Raw genomic sequence first — 20,512 nt, 5'->3', positions numbered from 1 at the left:
CTGATTTTCAAATCATCAGATTATATTTTTATTAACACTTCACAAAGTGTTCAAATTTTTTGGCATTGGGGTTGTATTTTATTTGCTGTGTTCCTCCAATAAATGACAGTCTACATGCTAGCTTTGGTAAGATAGAAGTAAACCACCTGACACTTAAAACCAACTAAAGGAGAGTATAGATTACCTTCAACTTTGCAGTGTGGAGATAAGATAATAAAAGATATCCTAGATTTAAATTAACCATTAATCTAGAAGGAGTCTGTAAAATTGCACGCACCAACTTCTAATGCGCTATTTCTTAGCAGTGTTAGCTAAATATTCCAATCCCATTGAAAAATCTGTAAATCATTTTGGACTCTCAATGACTTCCATTTGGAGAAAACTGTTGGTTGTTTTATTAACAACTCATCCAGCAATGTGCTCTTATTGAGCACATCATGTGATCGCATGTCATATTCGTCTTCATTATTTATATATATATAATACTTCTAATTTTCCTTTTTTTGCAGTTATTTATGTTTTTTTTTATTGTATTTATTTGTAAAGGGACCATGTACAATATTTAACATAAATGTCACCATTTGATGCATTGTACCAGAGTTAGCTTAAAGCTAATTTACATCTGCAGTCTCTTTTACTTTTCCTGTTGTGGGCTATATATAAACTGGTCTGTCTTTCTCTATAAGGCCATACTCCATGAGCTGCTGTCTTATTTATGCTCTCTATTGACTTCTTAAGTTTTTAGTGGCTGTAATCTTCAGTTCCATGGATGAATTCTTTTTGTCAAGTGCTTTTAATGTTTTTGCTCCCTGATCCTGGTCTGAGCTTCAAGCTCACCTGAAACTGGATTGTTTAATTCGATTGGAGGATTTCAAAACTAGGATAAAGGCTCATCTGATCAGCTTGTGCACATGTTTTACTGCTTACTGCTAAATTATTAATTTACTTAATAGTTGCTTCTTATTGTACATTGCTTTGTCTTGCTCTCTTTGTAATACTTTGACTGCTGCTGTCTTGGCCTGGACTGTCTTTGTAAAAGAGAGTTTGTATCTTAATGGAGATACTCCGGTAAAAAATAAAGGTTAAAAATAATAAATAAATAAATAATTGTCTATTGTTCTTGGTATATCAGATGATAAGCATTTAATGTAGATTGAATTATGAGCATCTGTCTCTGTGTAACACCTTCTTTAACTTCATCAACCTCTGCATGACTTATCTGTTTGTATCAGTTTTTAAAAAATATATTATCATTAATTATTTTCATTTTGACTATAGTTTTTGGATGATATGATTGAATTTTAAAGCAAAAACAACTGATTGGTTATATTTTATTTGTGTTTTCTTTAATTTGAGATATTTACCTTCTAATTTAACTTTTATGTGTTTATCATTATTTAATTTTAACATTACACATTTTCATGAATCATCTGGGTAATAAATATGACTTGTGTAAAAGCAGTTGGATACTCATAGTGCTCTGCTGTGCCTAATAAGATAGAGTTTGAGTCAAGCTGTGGGTGTTCATGCTTCAGTGGCTGGAAACAGAGCAATTACACAGTCATTACCACACAATGGAGTTTAATCTTGCCTGCTTTCTAAAGCCGTGGCAGGGTCTTGTTAACAGCCTCCCTCAATTTAGCATGGCGTGTGGTGTTAGAAGGTGTTACTCATCCACAGAAAATTTGAGATGGGAATACTTCAATTACTTTATTTGGTCCACATTTCCAATGTTGAGATTTTGCTTTCTCACTGATGCAGAGCGCCTTATCTCAGCGCACAGGAGCAGGAGGACAAAGGGAGGATTTATTTCTAAAGGTGCAGGCTGGCAGTGCTGCAGACATGACCTGTCATTACTCCCACAGAGAAGTGGTCAAACACAAAGAGGAGGATGTTCTTTCCTTGACAGCACTGAAGGGTTTTATTGACAATTGTTATGATAATGAAAACAAAAAATTAAGAAAATAAATGTTATTGTTAATATGTTAGATTGAGCTATGAGTTCACTTTTTTTTATCATTAGGAAATGTTATTAATTTTATAGGCCTTTATATATTTTATATATTTATACTGTGTGTCATGTATCTACCTTCAGTAGTCTGAGGGGTAGTTCATGAAATTCTAAGAGGACATATTTTCCATCTCAAAAAACAACAACATGAACAAACATCAGACAAATGCACTTCTGCAGAAGTTTATTTAATACAAAATACTTTTTATTTTTGATGCAAAAATATAAATAAACACAATATAGGTTTTAAACTCTACAAATTTGTACTTATACTTTGAAAAAATAAGTAAATGTTGAATTAAATATTGGAGTAACAAAAATGGAAGCACGTCCAAAAACCAACAGAATCAAGCAACAAAAGTAACATCACTTCTTTTTTCCATCTAGTCACCTCATCAAACATAATGTCCCTTATCGATCAAAGGTGGGTGGTTCATGTGTGGACCTGATGGCTCCTGAACTGGTCTAGGATCGATGAGTGGATACAGTCCTCCTCAGCTGGAGAGTCGTACCTCATGAGGCAGGGGTAGCTCTCAGGCTGAACACAGTCAAACTGCAGGTTCAGCCATTGCTTGTAAGGAGCGTTGTGCCTCCTCGGGTCTGTCAGGATCCGGTTGAGGGCCATGATGTAACTGAGGGCCATCTGCAGAGTCTCATACTTGGACAGTTGTTTGTCCTGGCCCCACTGAGGGACCACTTTGCGAAGGCAATCAAAGGCTGTGTTCAAACCCTGCATCCTCTTCCTCTCTCTGGCGTTGGCAGCCATCCGTCGCCTCGTGGACGTCTCATATTTCCCTGGACTCTCACAGTCTGATGATGAAGGCTCTGATCCAGGGTCAGTGCAGCTTGATCGACGAGACTTCATGGTTTTGGGGTGAAGAATGAAAGCAGATTAGGTCCTCAGATCAGAAAGACTAAGCCAGGAATCAACAAACTTAGCTTAGCAGCTTCCAGTATCAGTTTTGGTGATCCACAGCTTTCTAGATCTCACAGCGGGCTCAGGTCCTTTGTGCTGAAAATCCTACTACTCCTGACAGTGAGGAGCTGAAGGAGTCCAAGTTGTGTATGTTTCTGGAGCAGGGAAGGAGTGGCTTTTATAGGACAGCTGAAAAGGTGGCAGCAGGTGGAACCCCCACCCTCACCCCCTCACACACCCACCCACCCAACAAATTCACACTTATATCTTAAATATTACCAGGACACACCCAGGCAGACTTAGAAAGAGCAACACCCACTCTCAGCACACACACACACACACACACACACACACACACACACACACACCTACACACAAACACACACACACACACACACACACACACACTCACGCAAACAAGACCTTAATGAAATTCCAATTAACTTGGGCAGGGCGATCTGGTTGTGGCTTCACTCAGTATGCCATGTGTCACAAACACTAAATTCTACCATCTGGTCTCCAAACTCTCCACAGTGGACCGTGCAAACAACATTTAAACATATTTAAAGGGCCATGGTTGTAGATTTTACTAATAAAGCTCACATAAAAGTGACTTTTAGAGCTGACAGCCATTAACTGCTAAAGACAGCACCATTTATAACAGATTGTGGAAATAAACAAAAATATAAGTTCCATCAGAAAAAAGATCACCAATGTTTCCAGGACTTTTATGAAGGCTCCAGATTTTAAAATGTAATTTCCTCATCTTCTTCATGACATAGCAAATGGTTTTACATCAGGTTGAATCCAAAAAGTTCTCCTGATGTTACATAAGCCACCAGACTTCTCTTTCACTTCTCTAGTAATCGGTAAAACAATGATAATCTCGGATTAGCCGGAGGTAGTGGAAGTGTGGCCTTTAGTATGATACAGCACATCCAGGGATTATGGCTCCTGAACAATAAGGACCAAGATGACAGAGAGATTACTACACCCTCAAGGATCTAAGGTTTGATGAAACATGTGTGATGTTAATCTGATACACTGTTTATCAGCGAGGTGGTCTTAATGAAGCACAGTATGTGGGATGCATTAAAGTTCATCCTAGGACCACAGGAGAATTAAATTATTGATCTGTGTAGTGGTCTGAGAAAATGAGGAAGACAGAATGATGTCTGTCCTTCCATCTGCCGACATAAAATCACTTCATTCTTAAAAATAGAAGAAAACTTTATTCTTTTTATGTTGTTTGTTTGTTTTTATTATTATTATTTTTAGCTTTTGTATTTATTTAGAGTATTAAATCATTAATTTAATGTTTATCAAGTGTTATTTTTATTATTATTATTATCATTTTTCTTTCTATTTGTTTATTTTAAATTATTATAATTATTATTTATGAACATTATTACTTTTCATATTTTTATATTTATGTATTTTTAATTTAATTTTTATTTATGTATTTATTTATACTTTTATTTATTTGTTTTTAATATCAACCAGTTTATTTAATTGTATTTTCCTTATCATTAATTAATTTTTTATCTTCTCTATTTGTTTATCTTCTATTTAAAATGATCATAATTATGATAAATTATTATTAGAACTTACAAAAAACTTAAATTAACCGATCTTTGAAAAAAAAAAAGATAGAAAGAAGAATACTTTCAACTCTAGGACAAAAAAACAACTCTGCTCTATTTAAACCACTCTACCTTTAATCCATTATACATTGACATTAATGTTTCTGTAGATAATAAGTGTCAGTTTCAGATTTTTACATTTGAAATGGGGTAATTAAAAAACTAAACAAAATAACACATAATATTAAAATAGTTTAAATACATTGTGGAGCAGCTGTAGAATGAAAAGACAGTCAAACAAAAAGGCATCACTAATGAATGAAATGACTCATTAAAGAGACTTCTGACAGCTGATCACACTCTGAGTTATACTTTTAACTTGAGTTAAGTGTGAGTGCAGTACTTTTACTTGCAATGCGGTCCCATTTCATGATAGCAACATCACTTTTACTGAAAGAACCCAAACATCCACTGATTCCATCCTTTGTCAGAAATGACATGTTTAACCAGGAGCGGACAGACTGAGAGACGAGTCAGGCTATGAATGATTAATAACTGTTAGAGGCCTTGAATAATGCCTCTCTGGTATTGGGTCATAGACACAAGCTGATGCTGTCTGGTCAGTTTTGGATGGGCTGGTTGGCTGTGCAATTAGGCATATAATCCCATCTTCCAGTTGGTTCATTGATCACAGATTGATGTAGTTTGCCAGCTGCTGCTTGTCCTGTCTGATGGTCTTGTCTCAGACTTGGCCCAGCCTGTTAATGTTAATTTTTCTTTCTACACCCTCTCACGTTATTGGCTTGTCTTAGCACCAATGACTGAGCCATGCCCTCTGTCCAAAGCCATATGTTACAACTGAAGTAGAGATTAGAGCACTAAGTGTAAATTAAGGTGCAGAAGAAAGTGTTATAAATCCCCTCGAGTGTGTAAATCTCATAATAATCACAGGATGACCCTAAAAAGAGCAGTGTGAATCACTTTATACATTTAATGAGCCTACAAACAAGTGTGCTCATACGTTTGGTCATTAATGTGCAGACTTTACTTGCTGTTTATAGTGACAAACCTGGAGTATTGGTTCTTAAAACATAACCATTGTTTGGTGTTGTAATTATATGATAGTGGAGATCACTACAAACATGACTTGAGAAAAAAATCATGCCAATTGGGAGCACCAAAACTTCAATTTGAAGGCCCACAAATCTTTATGACTGGATCACGTACAGAGCTCAGTAAACAAGTGGGCCTGGCAGCTGGTCTAATGAGGCCTTCAGTATAATTAGGTCAAGTAAGGTGAATGTAATTTTATGCCTAATTGAACTCTCGTCCTCTCTAATCGGACTTGTTTGCAATGCCTAATTGGCTTTTCTATTCTTTTTGAGTTTAGCTTAGTTTGAGCTGGTTTGAGTGGTCGACTGATATCAGTGTTTTCCAATGGCTGAATCAGCCAATTAGAGCGCAGGTCAGCCGATGGCAAATATATAACGCTGATATCATGTTGTTCTTGTTTTATTTTTGCATTTGATAAAAAATAACAATTCATTCATTGCACATTATAATCCATCATACATATATCTTAGCCAACAATGTGTTTTAGTTTTTTAATTGATTCATGAAATAGAAAAATACATTTTGTTATGCTACAGATTTCAGAACATGACTGGTATTTATGTCAGAAGCATTATTAATCTGCATTATTAAACACTACCCAATAACTGTTCAAGATTGGAAACAGTTATTGACTTTTATTACCCGGCTTTCTTACTGATCTTAAGGTGGTGTAAGATGCTTGATTCTGATTGGTCAAAACCCCTTGACGACTGTTATTAACTTTCACTAACATGAGCAACACCAGAGACAAACTGATCACACCTCATGACATATCAATCCAGCACATTTAGCTTCTGCTTGTTGACACCATAGACCGTAAGGTGAGGTAAACCCGTTTGCTTTCGTTAGCATCAAAACAATGTGGCTAAACTGTTAGTTTCAGTTAGCATGCTACATTGGCAGGCTCTCTCTTTGATCTCTACAGAAGAACTTAAACCATGAGCGGTGGTGATGATAGCAGCAGGGTTCAAAGTTGTGACATTAGTTTCTTTTTAAAGGTGTGTGAACCGCAGAGCTCAGAGAAGAAGGAGAGCTGAATGAGGACAGTTTCATGTTCAATCCACCGCAACAGGCAGAGAAGAATCCATCACCATGGAACGATCACTGACGAGGAATCACTGGGACTATTTTTAAAAACTGTAAACATAAATAATTTTAGATCAATAAAGTAATCTTTAATCAATGATTTTTAACAATGTGTTTGTATTTTAACACAAACATGCGTCACGTCGGGGTTTTGTCTCACCCTGTCGGGATTCTATTTCCCATAACTACCTGCTAACCATACATTCAGTGTTTTACAATGGAAAAAATCTCATTAAGAAAAGATGATGGTGACAGAGGAACTTTATATCAGAATGCAGAATAGCAAAATATACATAAGGAGAAGCGCCAACATTGCCTGACAGCAACCACACTGACATGGCTGCAGACATTATAACATTTTTTTTAATCAGCCAGTTCTGATTATTTCAATACACCATTAATAAGTATACACTTCCAGTCAAAAGTTTGGACACACCTTCTCATTCAATGGTATTTATTTATTTTAATTATTTTCAACATTGTAGATTAATACTGAAGACATCAAAACTATGAAATAATCTGGTTTTACCATAATCTGGATTACAACAGTAGTCAAATAGGGCTATCCACTGTGTACTAACCCTACCTCTGAATGACACAACTGATGGTCTCAAACACATTAAGAAGGCAAGTCATTCTACAAATGAACTCTTGACAAGGCTCATGTTCATTAGAAACCATTCCAGGAGACCACTTCATGAAGCAGACTGAGAGAATACCAAGAGTGTGCAAAGCTGTCATGAAGAAAAAAGGGGGCTACTTTACAGAATCTAAAATATAAAACAGATTCTGCTTTGTTTAAAACTTTTTTGTTCATTCAATAATTCCATATATGTTCTTTCATAGTTTTGATGTCTTCAGTATTAATCTACAGTGTTTACAATCATTAAAATAAATACAAACCCTTGAATGAGAAGGTGTTTCCTAACTTTTGACTGGTAGTGTATCTCTAGTTTGAGCTAGTAGAGGTGTGACTAAAGTAAAACAAGTTTCTAATGACAGATTTGAACCAACATAGCAAAGTAAACAACCAACCTCTTTTAATAGATTCAACTTGAAGTTCTAACTGATATATCACATGAATGATCGGTGTGAGCTAAAAAACATAATCAGCTACAGATCGCTGAACACAATAGTCATATAGTTTCTGTTTGACTGAAAGGAGACCTACCCTGACAGCATACTGTTGTTATCATGACCACCATGGACACAGGGTCACTGTCCTATATTACTGGATCATGTTGGCATGCATGCACAAAAAGCAACACTGTGCAAAATGTGACAAATATCAATAAATTAATTTGTTAATGAAAAAAAAGTATCAGTTTCTGAAAGGGACTAAAGAGAACAGATGTTATCAGCATCAATCAAACAATTCAAGCAAAACATGTAGAAAACACATATGAGGACCTGACAGAGGACACCACTGATGGCTCATGAGCTAAGACTCTTCATCAGTCTTTTTGTGTGTGTGTGAAAACGTCTTCATATAAATAATTGGGTAAATAGGAATGGTGGCAAACCCACCTTCAGTGCTAATTCTCTTTAACAGCTCAACTTTTTGCCTTCACAATAAATTCTGAGTATAAATGATTGTATACATTTAAATGCATCACACAAGTATAGAGACAATCTGCCCAGGGTCTCCTTCTACCCCCTCAGACCACAGAGAGGTCACCAAACAAGCTGGGTCTCCTCTTAAGGTCACCAGTCTGCAGCGTTTGTCGAGCTCAAAGCTCCTCGCTCTCTGTTCTGGCCTCGGGTGGAGACGTGGCGTACAGGATAGGGCTGGCCTCTGATGTTGGGAAGGCTGACGTGATGTCAATCCCTTGGCCTGTTAAAGCTGCATAGCGGCTACCTGCACGTGTAGACCTCTTGATGGGTGGAGGGATGCTCTGATGCCACTGTGCTAAAGGTGCAGCAGGCAGCCATTGTTACTACCCGGGTAATAACATTGTTACATTTCAGAATAAGGCTGATGTTATACAATGCTATACTCTAAATTTACCATAGATATCAAGCCTGCAGGTGCAGGACACAATGCCGGCCTCGTTTTTGGCTGACACGGTGTACCAGCCAGCATCATCTTTTGTTGTGGGATGTATGAGGAGACATACGTATCCTGTTGGATCTTGGGTCATGCTGAAATAGAAGATAATGACCAATTTAATCCAACAACAGTTCTTTTAAGCTCAAGTTACAGAACATACGACTGAAACACTTAGAGGACAGGCTTAGAGTTCAGTCTTACCTGATTCTGTCATTAATTTTTGAAATGGTGTCATTGTCTTTCTTCCAGAAGATAACTGGATGGGGCATACCGACCACCCGGCACTCAAGTCGTATTGGAGCTCCTTCAGGAATACCTGTATTCTGCAGCTTCTCCAAGAACTTTGGAGGGTGCTTCTGTTCCTTCTCTGAAGTGGAAATGATATTATTATAAACCAAACAGAAGAAAATCTCTACTTTTCATCAACCTAGAGCCAAGTCATCGGCTGTATCCGTACCTACTACTTTCAGTTCCAGACTAAAGGAGCTCTGCCCCGCTTTGTTGCTTGCAATGCAGGTGTACGTCCCATCGTCATTTTGCGTCAGAGGATCAATGACAAGAGAGTGAATGCCATTCTCTCGCACCAACATCCTGTGGTAAATGTCTGGATAGATTGGCCTCCCATTCACCAACCACATCAGTTCTGGGATAGGTAGGCCACTCACCTGGAGGACGAGTTAGGAAAAGGAAAAGTCAGGAGAGGCTAAGGTTAAACATGTTACTGATTGTATCAAAGCCTGGATATTGTTCCCACTGACCTTACAGTCCAGTCTACACAGCCTTCCCTCGTGAGCGAGCATGTCACCGGGGGCCTGGAGAAAGTGAGGCTGAAAGAAGCGCTCCTGTGTTTGTTCACCTTCTTTTTCCTGTATGCAGACCTGCACCCTTAAATATTTGAGGTAAGCAGAACATGTTATGGGCAAAAACTCACATTAATCCATGGTGGACATGTTTAAATGAGGATAGAAGGATAAACACCATCCCATTGTTGTTGCCCTGCACAACAAAGGGCTTCTTTTTTAAAGAGGCCGATCACACTGTAAATGTGAAAAGAGTGGAGCTTGTCAAGAGTGGAACTTCATTTCAGCATGAACGGTAACAGCTTAGAGCAGCAACACCACCTGCCTTATCGAGCGCTGTTTGTAAAGTTGTGCACACTGAAAATAACAGTTACAATTCTCCACATTAAGCCCTGAAACATCATAGAAAGACAGAGGGAATTTTTAAAGTCACTTTTTTAAAATCACATTTAGAGCAATGTTTGTGATCTTCTTCATATAGTTGTGAAACATGAATTAAGCTAAAACCACTGTTAAATCCAAATGCTAAATATAAATATACATTGTAAATATTAAATATAAATATAAATATAAATGTTAAATATAAATATAAATGTTAAATATAAATATAAATGTTATATATGAATAGAAATGTTAAATGTTAAATGGTATTTCAGCTAGGCGACATTGTGAATTTGCATATTAGCGAAATATTTTGGATCACAGAGCAACATTTAACATTTAGATTTAACACTTAACATTTAGATTTAACACTTAACATTTAGATTTATATTTTACATTTAGATTTATATTTTACATTTAGATTTAGCATTTAACATTTAGATTCAACACTTAGCCTATATTTATATTTAACATTTATATTTAACATTTATATTCAACATTTAACATTTAGATTAAGCATTTAACATTTAGATTAAGCATTTAACATTTTGATTTAGCATTTGGATTTAATAGTGATTTTAACTTAAAGGTGACATATCACGCTTTTTTCATCAATATATATTGGTCTAAGAGGTCCCCAAAACATGTCTTTAAAGTTTATGCTCAAAAAAACACTTTGAAATCAGATTTTGGTCTGCCTGAAAAACCCTCTTCTTCAGTCCTCCTCAGAACACTCTGTTTTCTCTCTGACCACGCCCCCTCAGGAAGTGGATGTGGCCTCGGCTCTCCAGCACGTTGATCTAATGTTTACATGTTGGCTGAATATACATGGCTGCTCCTAGATCGCGTTACTTCAACCCTCTGAATCTGATCCAGAATCTGATCCTGACGGAGAGGCGCCTGCAGCAGGACCTTTCTGAAGGATTGGTCACAGATTCTGTGTTTCTTGTTGTTTTATTTGTCAGCATGTCGACGAGTGTCTTGGTACACAGCTACGAACATGTAGCTATGTAGCTATGCTAATTAGCGCTAGCACTTATCCATGATAAATAAAAATCATCCACTAGATCTTCAAATCTGCAGACGTGGGGAGTAAAACCGACCTTTGTGTTTATTAAGACAGCCTACAACTAGCATGCCTCCCTCCTAAGCTCCTTGTTAGCACACATGTGTGCAGGTAATGAAAAACGGGGGAGGGATTCAGTATTATTTTATACAGTCTATGGGCTGAACAAGCTCTGAGCTCTGACTCCGTGACAGACCGGATATTGTTGTGACGTTACAAAAACACGGAAGTCTGAAACGGCTCGTTTCACACACATTTACAGAAAGGTGTAGAAATCAGAACAGGGGCAGAATGGATTTTTTTCATTCTCGGGGGGTTTGTAGACATGCCAGGGAAACATATTTCAGGTAGAGAACCATTAAAAAGTCCATTTTGCATGATATGTCACCTTTAATATATTTTCACAATAAAATTAAATGTGAAGAAGATCACAAATATTCCTCTAAATGTGATAAAAAATAAGTGACTTCTAAAAATTCACTCTACATTTTTATGACATTTTGGAGCTAAATGTGGAGAATTGTAGCTGATATTTTCAGTGTGCACAACTTTACAAAGACGGCCCACACAGCATGAGTAGCAATGCTCAGGCACGCCTCACATGCAGCAATATCGTGCGTTCCACTACAGTTTGAATGTTTGTATCTGTAGAATATGTGATCTTATATCACTTTCAGATTAAAGGGAAACTCAAAAAAGATTGGGCTTACAGAAGAAGCAGCTCTGCAGCCTAAATGAGTCACTGCTGTAGACGGCCTACTGCTGTGGACGTGTCAGACTCCAGCTGCTACAACTACTGATATCCGTGTCACCACTATCATCTCTCTCTCTCTTCATCTCCCTCTATCCCTCTCTCCAACAGGGTCTCAGCAGATGTGTGTCTAACATGAGTCTGGTCCTGCTGGATGTTTCTGCCTGTTAAATGAAGTCTGTCCTTACCACTGTAACTTGCTAAATGCTGCAAAGTGCTCTGCTCATGGTGGATTAAGATGAGCTCAGACTGAGTCCTGTCTGTAAGATGGGACTGGATTAATAATAGAACATAGAGTACGGTCTAGACCTGCTCTGTTTGGAAAGAGTCTGAGGATAACATTTGTTGGGATTTGGTGCTTTATAAATAAAGATTGATTGATTGACAATGATTTAGCTAAGCAGCTAATACGCCACCATGCTGTGTGAACTCGATGTGACCAACTCACCTCCGAGGGTGAAGAGGTCTGGGAGGTCCTGTTTGTACGATCAAATGGCCCGAGCAGCTGATTCGTCCCTGAAGTTCATTCAACATCAAATAGAAAGTCAGACCTTATAGCAGGATAGAAAGTTATGACAGCATGCACAGAGGGCTTAGGGTGAAGTACTACCTGTGGGTTAGCTGCCATGACAGTGTAGTTACCGTCATCATCATTGGTTGTGGACTCTATATGTAAAGCACAGGTCCCATCCCCCTCTCTTATCTTCTTGTAATGGATGTTCTTCCTTAAGATTTGCATGCCATCCTTGAACCAGTAAACCTGATCAAGGACACATGTGTGGAGGGTCAATGTGAGAGTTCATGCTATCAGTAGTTAGGTTCAGTTGTTGACCACTCACCTTTGGAACAGGGATTCCCAACACTTTACATGAGAAGGTGACAGGCACACCTTCCATGGCTCTGAAGTTCTTCAGTTTCTTTTCAAATATGGGCGCGATGCATTTCCCAGTGGGGACATCGTCATGCTGCACTTCATCATCTGACTCCTGCACCGGTGTTCGCTCCAAACGGAACTCAATCTCACTCATCAGTCTTTGCTCAAAATTGGAGACTCTGTACTCCTGGAGGAGAAATACAACACAGACAAGTCATCACCAAAGAAATCTGTCATCACATCAGCACATTTCCATGAAATCCTCTGACTACAATAGCAGTACAGTACATTCATGTTATACAACACTTTGGAATAAGCAACAAATGTTCCTCGAGAGATCTGAATCAACTAGTGAGGCGACATGCATCTGAAGACCATGAAGCAACTCTTACATTAAAGTAACAATCTGTAACTTAACTCTAACATAAAGATACAGATTGTGACTTTACACCACCTCTGACAGTCTCACTCTTCTGTTGTTCAAGCTTTACCCTCATCCAAGCAAACATCATCCCAACATGCAGGCCTGCTCATCGTACCTAAAGTCTCTAATAGTAGTATGGGAGGTAGAGCCTTCAGTTATCAGGCCCCTCTTCTTTTGAATCATCCACCAGTCAGGGTCCGGGAGGCAGACTACCTCTCTACCTTTAAGAGTAGGCTTCAAACTTTCCTTTTTGATAAAGCTCATGGTTAGAGCTGGATCAGGCTTGGACTATCTCTTAGTTATGCTGCTATAGGCTCAGACTGCTGGGTGAACTGGCACACTTACACACTGGGATCCTACCCCACCACCACCACTTACTTTAACTCTCCCTGTCCCATTAAAGTTCCTAACCATAGACCTTTCTGGAGTCCCTGAGCTCCCTTGTCTCATAGGTTCCTCTGGATCTCTGCTGCTGTGGATGTGCCAGACTCCAGCTGCTACAACTACTACTATCTGTCTCACCACTATCATCTCTCTCTCTCTTCATCTCCCTCTATCCCTCTCTCCAACACGCTCTCAGCAGATGTGTGTCTAACATGAGTCTGGTCCTGCTGGAGGTTTCTGCCTGTTAAAGGAAGTTTGTCCTTGCCACTGTAACTTGCTTCAAAGTGCTCTGCTCATGGTGGATTAAGATGAGATCAGACTGAGACCTGTCTGGATCTGATCCTGTCTTGATGTTGGGTCTTTGTTAATAATAGAACATAGAGTACGGTCTAGACCTGCTCTGTTTGGAAAGAGTCTGAGGATAACATTTGTTGGGATTTGGTGCTATATAAATAAACATTGAGACGCATGGACCTCTAGGCCAACGGCGCCCTTGAAGGTTTTTTATTTATGGGCAATAAGAACAATATGATGTTTTCAGTTCTTAGTATTTTCAAAATAAGAGGAGCACAGATGGATTATCTCACATTAGCAAGAAAATTGAAAATAGTACAGTAGAGTTTTAGCTCTGTTCCCCATCAGATTTATTAAAATAAACTTTCAAATGTTATTTCTTTTAGATCATTAGTAGAGCTATATGTTAAAGATAACAGAACCTTAGATGAAAGATATTAATTCACTCTGGTAAGTAGAAAAGTGTAAGAGTACATCAAACCCATACATCCTTGGTTCTTGTACCTCATCATAGTTAAAGACAGTAGCAGGTATGTTTGGTCCAAGAGGTCTGCTCCCTGTTTTCCCTTTGTTACTCAGCTTCTATGAGAGGATAGGGATGATAATGAACACAGCCAACAACCACATACTGTACATACAAACATATACTGATGGAAAATGACACACAGGCAATTGTTCTCAGCGTGCACATGTTGTTATAGTACATGCACAAGCCATGATAAATGTCTGTGCATGACTAGGAAAGGAATGATGGTGGATAGTCTTTGGATCTGAAGGTTGAGGTTAAAGGGAGATTAAGATGCAGAGGAGAAATCTGCTTTGTTTTTCTGACACAAGCTCTGGTTTGAACACTCAACATGCTCTGACTGCTCAGTTGAATCCAGTAATTTGTTGGTTCAGGTTTGAGACATTGGGGGCACTCATGTCTTTAAGTAACTGGACTCCATAGAGGAGGTGGGTGAGAGGAGGACGTTAACCAAGCTGACATCCATCATGGACAATCTCTCTCACCCCCTGCATGAGACGATGGTGTCCCTGAGCAGCTCCTTCAGTAGGAGACTGAGACACCCACCCTGCAGGACGGAGCACTACCGCAGGTCCTTCATCCCATCTGCAGTCAGACTGTTTAACAGCAGTACAATGTCCTGTTAATCATCTGTTCTCATCTTCTCTTCACTACATGGCAGTTACTGTGTGACTATGTCTCTGTCTTCCTGGGTCACTGTTTATGATTCACACCCACAAACTATTGTAACCATCTCACATCTGAATCGGACTGTTTTTCATACGGTGTATGTTTTTAATAACCTGGTGCAATTATATCTGTGCAATAACTTACCTTACTATCTTTTTCTGCCAACATGCTCCCAACATGCAGGCTTGCTAGTTATACCTAAAATCTCTAAAAGTAGTATGGGAGGTAGAACCTTCAGTTATCAGGCCCATCTCCTTTGGAATCATCTACCAGTCAAGGCCCGGGAGGCAGACACCCTCTCCACTTTTAAGAGTAGGCTTGAAACTTTCCTTTTTGATAAAGCTTATAATGAAAGCTGGCTTAGGCTTGGACCAGCTTTTGTTATGCTGCTATAGGCCTAGACTACCGGGGGAACTAGCGCACTGACACACTGGGATCCTAGCTCACCCCCTTCCCCCCAACCCCTTCATCACTTACTTCAACTCTCCCTGTCCCATTAAAGTTACTAACCATAGACCTTTCTGGAGTCCCTGAGCTCCCTTGTCTCGTAGATTCCTCTGAGCTGCCGTAGACGTCCTCCTGCTGCAGACGTTCTGGACTCCAGCTGATACGGACGTACTGGACTTCAGCGGCAACAGCTTCTACTACTCGTCTCATCACTATCACCTCTCTCTCTTACTCCCCTCTATCTGTCTTTCCAGACCCAACTCAGTCGAGGCATGATGGCTGTCTAACATGAGTCTGGTTCTGCTCGAGGTTTCTGCCTGTTAAAGGAAGTTTTCCTCTCCGCAGTAACTAGCTAAATACTGCGATGTGCAATGCTCATGGTGGATTAAGGTGGGGTCAGACTGAATCTTAGCCTGTCTTGAAGTTGGGTCTCTGTTCATAATTTGACATAGAGTGGTCTAGACCTGCTATGTTTGTAAAAGCGTCCTGAGATAACGTTTGTTGTGATTTGGCGCTATAAAAATAAAGATTGATTGATTGATCTATTCATCAGATAGAAGTGTACATAGTGTGTGTTTATACCTGTAATATTTTTTCTTATTTTATTTTACTTTAATTTACCTTTATCGTTACTATTAATATTGTTATTACATTTTTAACCATATAAGCGTAATTGTTGTATTCCCCTTGTAAGCTTCTGGAATCAAATAATTTTCCCCAATAGGGGATCAATAAAGAATACCTTATCTTATCTTTATCTTAGTGTGAGTTTGTCAATGTTGCACTGGTGCATAAGGGCTCTTCAGTTTTTCAGACACGAAGCAATCTGCAGGATGTTTCAGTTTTTCTCCAGAGCATGCTTTCTGAATATACGATGATGCATGTGAAAGGTGTTCAGGTGGGCTGGATGACCACTTCAGAGACAATTGAGCAAATGATTTGAGTAATATCTGTCCATGTAGGGAAACTAAGGCGCTGTAGTTAATTCAGGAAAACAGAGCAGATTTTTATCATTTCATCAAAAACTTAGATAACTACCTCGTAAATTCAGAAAAACATAAATGTTTTTTAACATGAGAAATGTTCCCGTAATGATAAGTATCTCATCAACTCAGAAAAACACAGGATTATTTTTCTCAGGTGACTGAAATACGCCTTGATAAGGCATCACACACACACACACCTCTATGAGCAGGGATGTGTTAGCGGCGGAGATGAAGTTTATACGTACAGAATCCAGTGGACTCAGTGTTTTGGCTGAGTCACAGTGTTGTACAGTGTCTGTTGTGCTGCATGAGGTCCATTGTTTTGTGTTGAGCTGCTTGATAAAACAGGATGTTTAGTTAACCTTTACAGGTGTAAAGTTGGATACTACATTGAGTTAGTTTTCTTTAGTATGTTAAAGTAAGGTCAGTGCGCCCATCAGTTGTTGCTTGTTGGGCTTGAGTTCGCCATGCTATATTTAGGGCCCGAGCACCGCTGGTGGCGAAGGCCCTGTTGTAACCCTAAGGGTTATTATTATAGGAGATTGCAGTTTTGGACCCCTGAACGTTAATGAAAGCGCGGATATTTTTGCACACTCATCGGGTCTGGTGAAAATTGCAAGTTATTATAGGTCTCGCAAAAAAAAAATTCTGTAGCGCCCCCTAGAGGTAAAAATAACACCCTACGCATCGAGTTTATTGAGCTACATGCATGAAAAATCGTACACATATTTATGGCATCAGGACGCACAAAAAAGTCAGTGGCACCCATATTCAAAACTCAACAGGAAGAGCGCCACCTAGCTTTGAACATGAAAAAATGGGCCAAAATGGGTCCGTGCAAGGGTGCATACTTTTGCTAATTTCTCCTAGAGCTTTTCTCCGATTCAGTCCAAACTAGGCACATTCTATAGTAAACACATTGACGATTAATACAAAGTAAAGGCATTCTGTTCAGACGAAAGTTGTGGACGTGTCAGAGTTTGGGGTGGGGCATAAAAAAAAAAACGTCGGAAAATGGAATTTTGTGACTTTAATATGCACGTAATCTCACCTCATCCAACACACTCATCAGTGCTGGGAAAAATTGCGACATTTTATGGGTTTCGCAAAAAAAGTCGAAAAAATGTGCTCACTAGCGCCCCCTACAGTTTTAAAAAAAACCTCCCCATAGGGGTTATTTTGAACTACATGCTTGAAAAATTTTACACATATTCATGGCATTAGGACGCACAAAAAAGCCTCTTGCACCCATATCCCAAACTCAACAGGAAGAGCGCCACCTAGCTTTGAACATGAAAAATGGCGTCCAAATAAGGGTGCATACTTTCATTATCTTCTCCGAAGGCACTTCTCCGATTCATTCCAAACCAAGGGCAACCTATAGAAGACACCTTGACGATTCAAAGCTGTTCGAAGAATTCCGTTCAGACCAAAAAATTGTGGGCGTGGCATGCGTTGAGGCGGGGCATCAAACGCACATACAGCTTTGAATGTGAAGAATGACGCCCAAATAAGGGTGCATACTTTTGAGAGCTACTCCTAGGGCTTCCGATTCAGTCCAAACAAGGCACATTCCATAGCAGACATATTGACGATTACATTATTGTTAAAAGAATTATGTTCAGACAAAAATTGTGGGCGTGGCTTACTGTCAAGTTTGGAGGTTTTCTTGGCAATCTGCCCAAAACTTGGAACATTTGCACCACCTTAGCCAGTATATAATCTCAGATCTTGCTTTCGCATCATATCATATATATATCATATATCATATCAGGCGGCGGTTTATATGTGGCGGCGGCTCGCGTAGGCGGCGGCTCGCGTAGGCGGCTCGCGTAGTTTATTTATTTTCAAAGTGTTTTGGATTGTTGAAATAATAAAAAAAAGCAAGCATTTTTGGCCACTCCTATATTCCTTTCCCTTTGTGTTACTTTTACAACAGACGAAAGTAAAAGTGCGATTATTTTGCCATTAATCGCGAGTTATCTTTGGACAATCATGCAATTAATAGCGATGAAAAAACACTTTGACAGACATAATATATATATATTTATATATATATAAATAGTGAGTTGTGAGTTTATATACAGCACATTATGTTTATATCTGAATAAACCCTCAGTACCTGCTGATGTGATGCACTTGGAGTAATGTCCTCACAGCTTTGAAAGCCTTGAAGCTTTCTCTCGATGTTGGGTTGAACAATTTCTCTGCTTTCAAAACTGTCTGATTGAGGGCGCATCTTTGGCACCTTCTTCTGAAGCCTGAAGAGACAGAGGAGAAAACTGTTTTAGATCATAACACATGTCCATAATGTCGTGGATATTTTACTCCAACAAATAAGACATACCCTAAAGGAGCCCCCCTGGGCAAGCCCATTGAGTTGGTGGGCTGACTTGGGGTCAGGGACGGCAGGACCGAGCTCAGGAACGCTACAGGGTTCTGAATGGGGCTGGGTGTGGAGCTGCTGGAGATAGGAGAAGAGGCCTTCGGTGGTACATTGAACATGTTGTTCAGGAAAGAGGACATTGTTGGTGGGGGTGAGGTCATAAGGAATGGAGGGCTAGTGGGAGACCTCAGCACCCTCGCTGGGAAGACTCCTGGTGGTGGGGACATTGGAAGAGTGGGGGAGCTGGCTGCAGAGGAGTTGAGCTCAGCAGCTAGTTCCTGCAGCAGAGGGACTGGAGATTCACTGGGGGAAGGACTCCTGACTGGTGAGAAGGTTTGAGCAGCTATAAATTCTTTAGGCCTGGCATAGTTGAATGTGTGTGAGGTGGCGGTCAGGTTAGTGAGGGAGGCGTATGTGCTCCTCAGTAGAGGAGCAGGAGATGTGATGTGCTGTAAGTAGGATGTTGAATCTGTAGAGCTAGTACTAAGCTTTGGTGCAGGTGGTGGGAAACCGAGGGGTGTTGTGGAGGCAACAGCTGCAGGAGAGAGGTTGAGGTGGGAAGCGTGAATGGTGTTAATCCGGGTTACAGGAGCTACTCTGAGAGGGGGAACTGATTCAAACTGGGGGGTAAGTGGAGGGCGGGTCTCTGACAGGGAAGACTTAAACTGAGGAACTGAAGGTGGGGAGCCAGAAAGAGTTGATGGAGGATTGCTGAAAAGGTCTGACATGGTGTTTTTCAGGGGAGGAGCAGAACTCAGAGAAGGAGCAAAGGAGTTGGTACGTGGAGGTGCAGGGGAAGGCGTCTGCTTCAGGGTTGTGGTGTTGTTCAGGGGAGGAGCAGAACTCAGAGAAGGAGCAAAGGAGTTGGTACGTGGAGGTGCAGGGGAAGGCGTCTGCTTCAGGGTTGTGGTGTTGTTCAAGGGAGGAGCAGAACTCAGAGAGGGAACAGAGGAGTTGGTACGTGGAGGTGCAGGGGAAGGCGTCTGCTTCAGGGTTGTGGTGTTGTTCAAGGGAGGAGCAGAACTCAGAGAGGGAGCAGAGGAGTTGGTATGTGGAGGTGCAGAGGTAGGAGTCTGCTTCAGGGTTGTGGTGTTGTTCAGGCTGGGCTGAAAGGATGGCAGATGGGGCTCATGTTGGGTGCTGGGTAAGCGCAGCGGGCCTTCACTGAAGCTTGGGACTTCAGGCTGGATCTGAAATGAGGACTGGGTATGAGTCTGAGTTTGAGTTGGGGTCTGATGGTCAGTGTCCTGCTGCTGCTCCATGAGGACCTGGTTGTGCAGGAGCTGGAGCTGGACTGGGTCCCTGTTGATGACATGGAAATATAAGGACACTTTAATATGTGAGAGTGAGGGAGACTCAGTTCACTGCTGGAATAAATCGTGTCTACTCAGTGAAGCCAGCAGGAATGAGCCAAAGACAGCAAGCTAAATACTCTGCCCTTTTATGGACTTCCAACAAGTAGCCTCCAAACTAAACACTGTCCGAGCTCCAGACACTCAGCTCCTGATCTTAATAGTTCCCATTTATCCAATATACAAACACTGATCATTTAGTTCTGGCTCTAAACAACAGGAGAATCATTTTATCTTATCTTTTTAAGCCTGTCGTGTAAAGTTAAAAAAACAAACATTAAAAAGGTAATTTAGCGTGCATGATTTAATTTACAGCATTCATAATAAGGATACATATCCAATATCAAGGACTGAGGTATGATAATAAACATAAATACAAAGAAGAACACTCACAGATGGAAAAAGCCATCCTC

The 20,512-nt window shown here is 39.9% G+C and overlaps 2 protein-coding genes across 2 annotated transcripts in view; both read right to left on the bottom strand.

The window, feature by feature from the left end:
* Positions 1–2,389: 2,389 nt before the first annotated feature.
* atoh7 (atonal bHLH transcription factor 7) lies at positions 2,390–3,093 on the bottom strand. Its single transcript, XM_034682454.1, has one exon. It carries the CDS (start codon positions 2,874–2,876, stop codon positions 2,445–2,447), a length of 432 nt encoding a protein of 143 aa, XP_034538345.1. The 5' UTR covers positions 2,877–3,093; the 3' UTR covers positions 2,390–2,444.
* A 4,639-nt stretch (positions 3,094–7,732) lies between these two features.
* mypn (myopalladin) overlaps positions 7,733–20,512 on the bottom strand; it is a 33,649-nt gene continuing 20,869 nt past the window's right edge. The window contains exons 11-22 of the mRNA XM_034682348.1: positions 19,709–20,049; positions 18,709–19,420; positions 18,484–18,622; positions 14,238–14,315; positions 12,597–12,818; positions 12,368–12,517; positions 12,206–12,273; positions 9,518–9,644; positions 9,217–9,424; positions 8,961–9,126; positions 8,718–8,851; positions 7,733–8,618 (exon numbers count right to left, since the gene is read on the bottom strand). Of these exons, the coding sequence (XP_034538239.1) occupies positions 8,440–8,618; positions 8,718–8,851; positions 8,961–9,126; positions 9,217–9,424; positions 9,518–9,644; positions 12,206–12,273; positions 12,368–12,517; positions 12,597–12,818; positions 14,238–14,315; positions 18,484–18,622; positions 18,709–19,420; positions 19,709–20,049 (2,524 nt within the window). The 3' untranslated portion in view covers positions 7,733–8,439. The remainder of the gene's footprint in view (positions 8,619–8,717; positions 8,852–8,960; positions 9,127–9,216; positions 9,425–9,517; positions 9,645–12,205; positions 12,274–12,367; positions 12,518–12,596; positions 12,819–14,237; positions 14,316–18,483; positions 18,623–18,708; positions 19,421–19,708; positions 20,050–20,512) is intronic.

Source organism: Notolabrus celidotus, chromosome 4 (genome assembly GCF_009762535.1).
Source record: "Notolabrus celidotus isolate fNotCel1 chromosome 4, fNotCel1.pri, whole genome shotgun sequence".
Classification (NCBI taxonomy): domain Eukaryota; kingdom Metazoa; phylum Chordata; class Actinopteri; order Labriformes; family Labridae; genus Notolabrus; species Notolabrus celidotus.
Note: the sequence above shows the minus strand (reverse complement) of the source record. Positions and strands in the feature narration are given on the sequence as shown.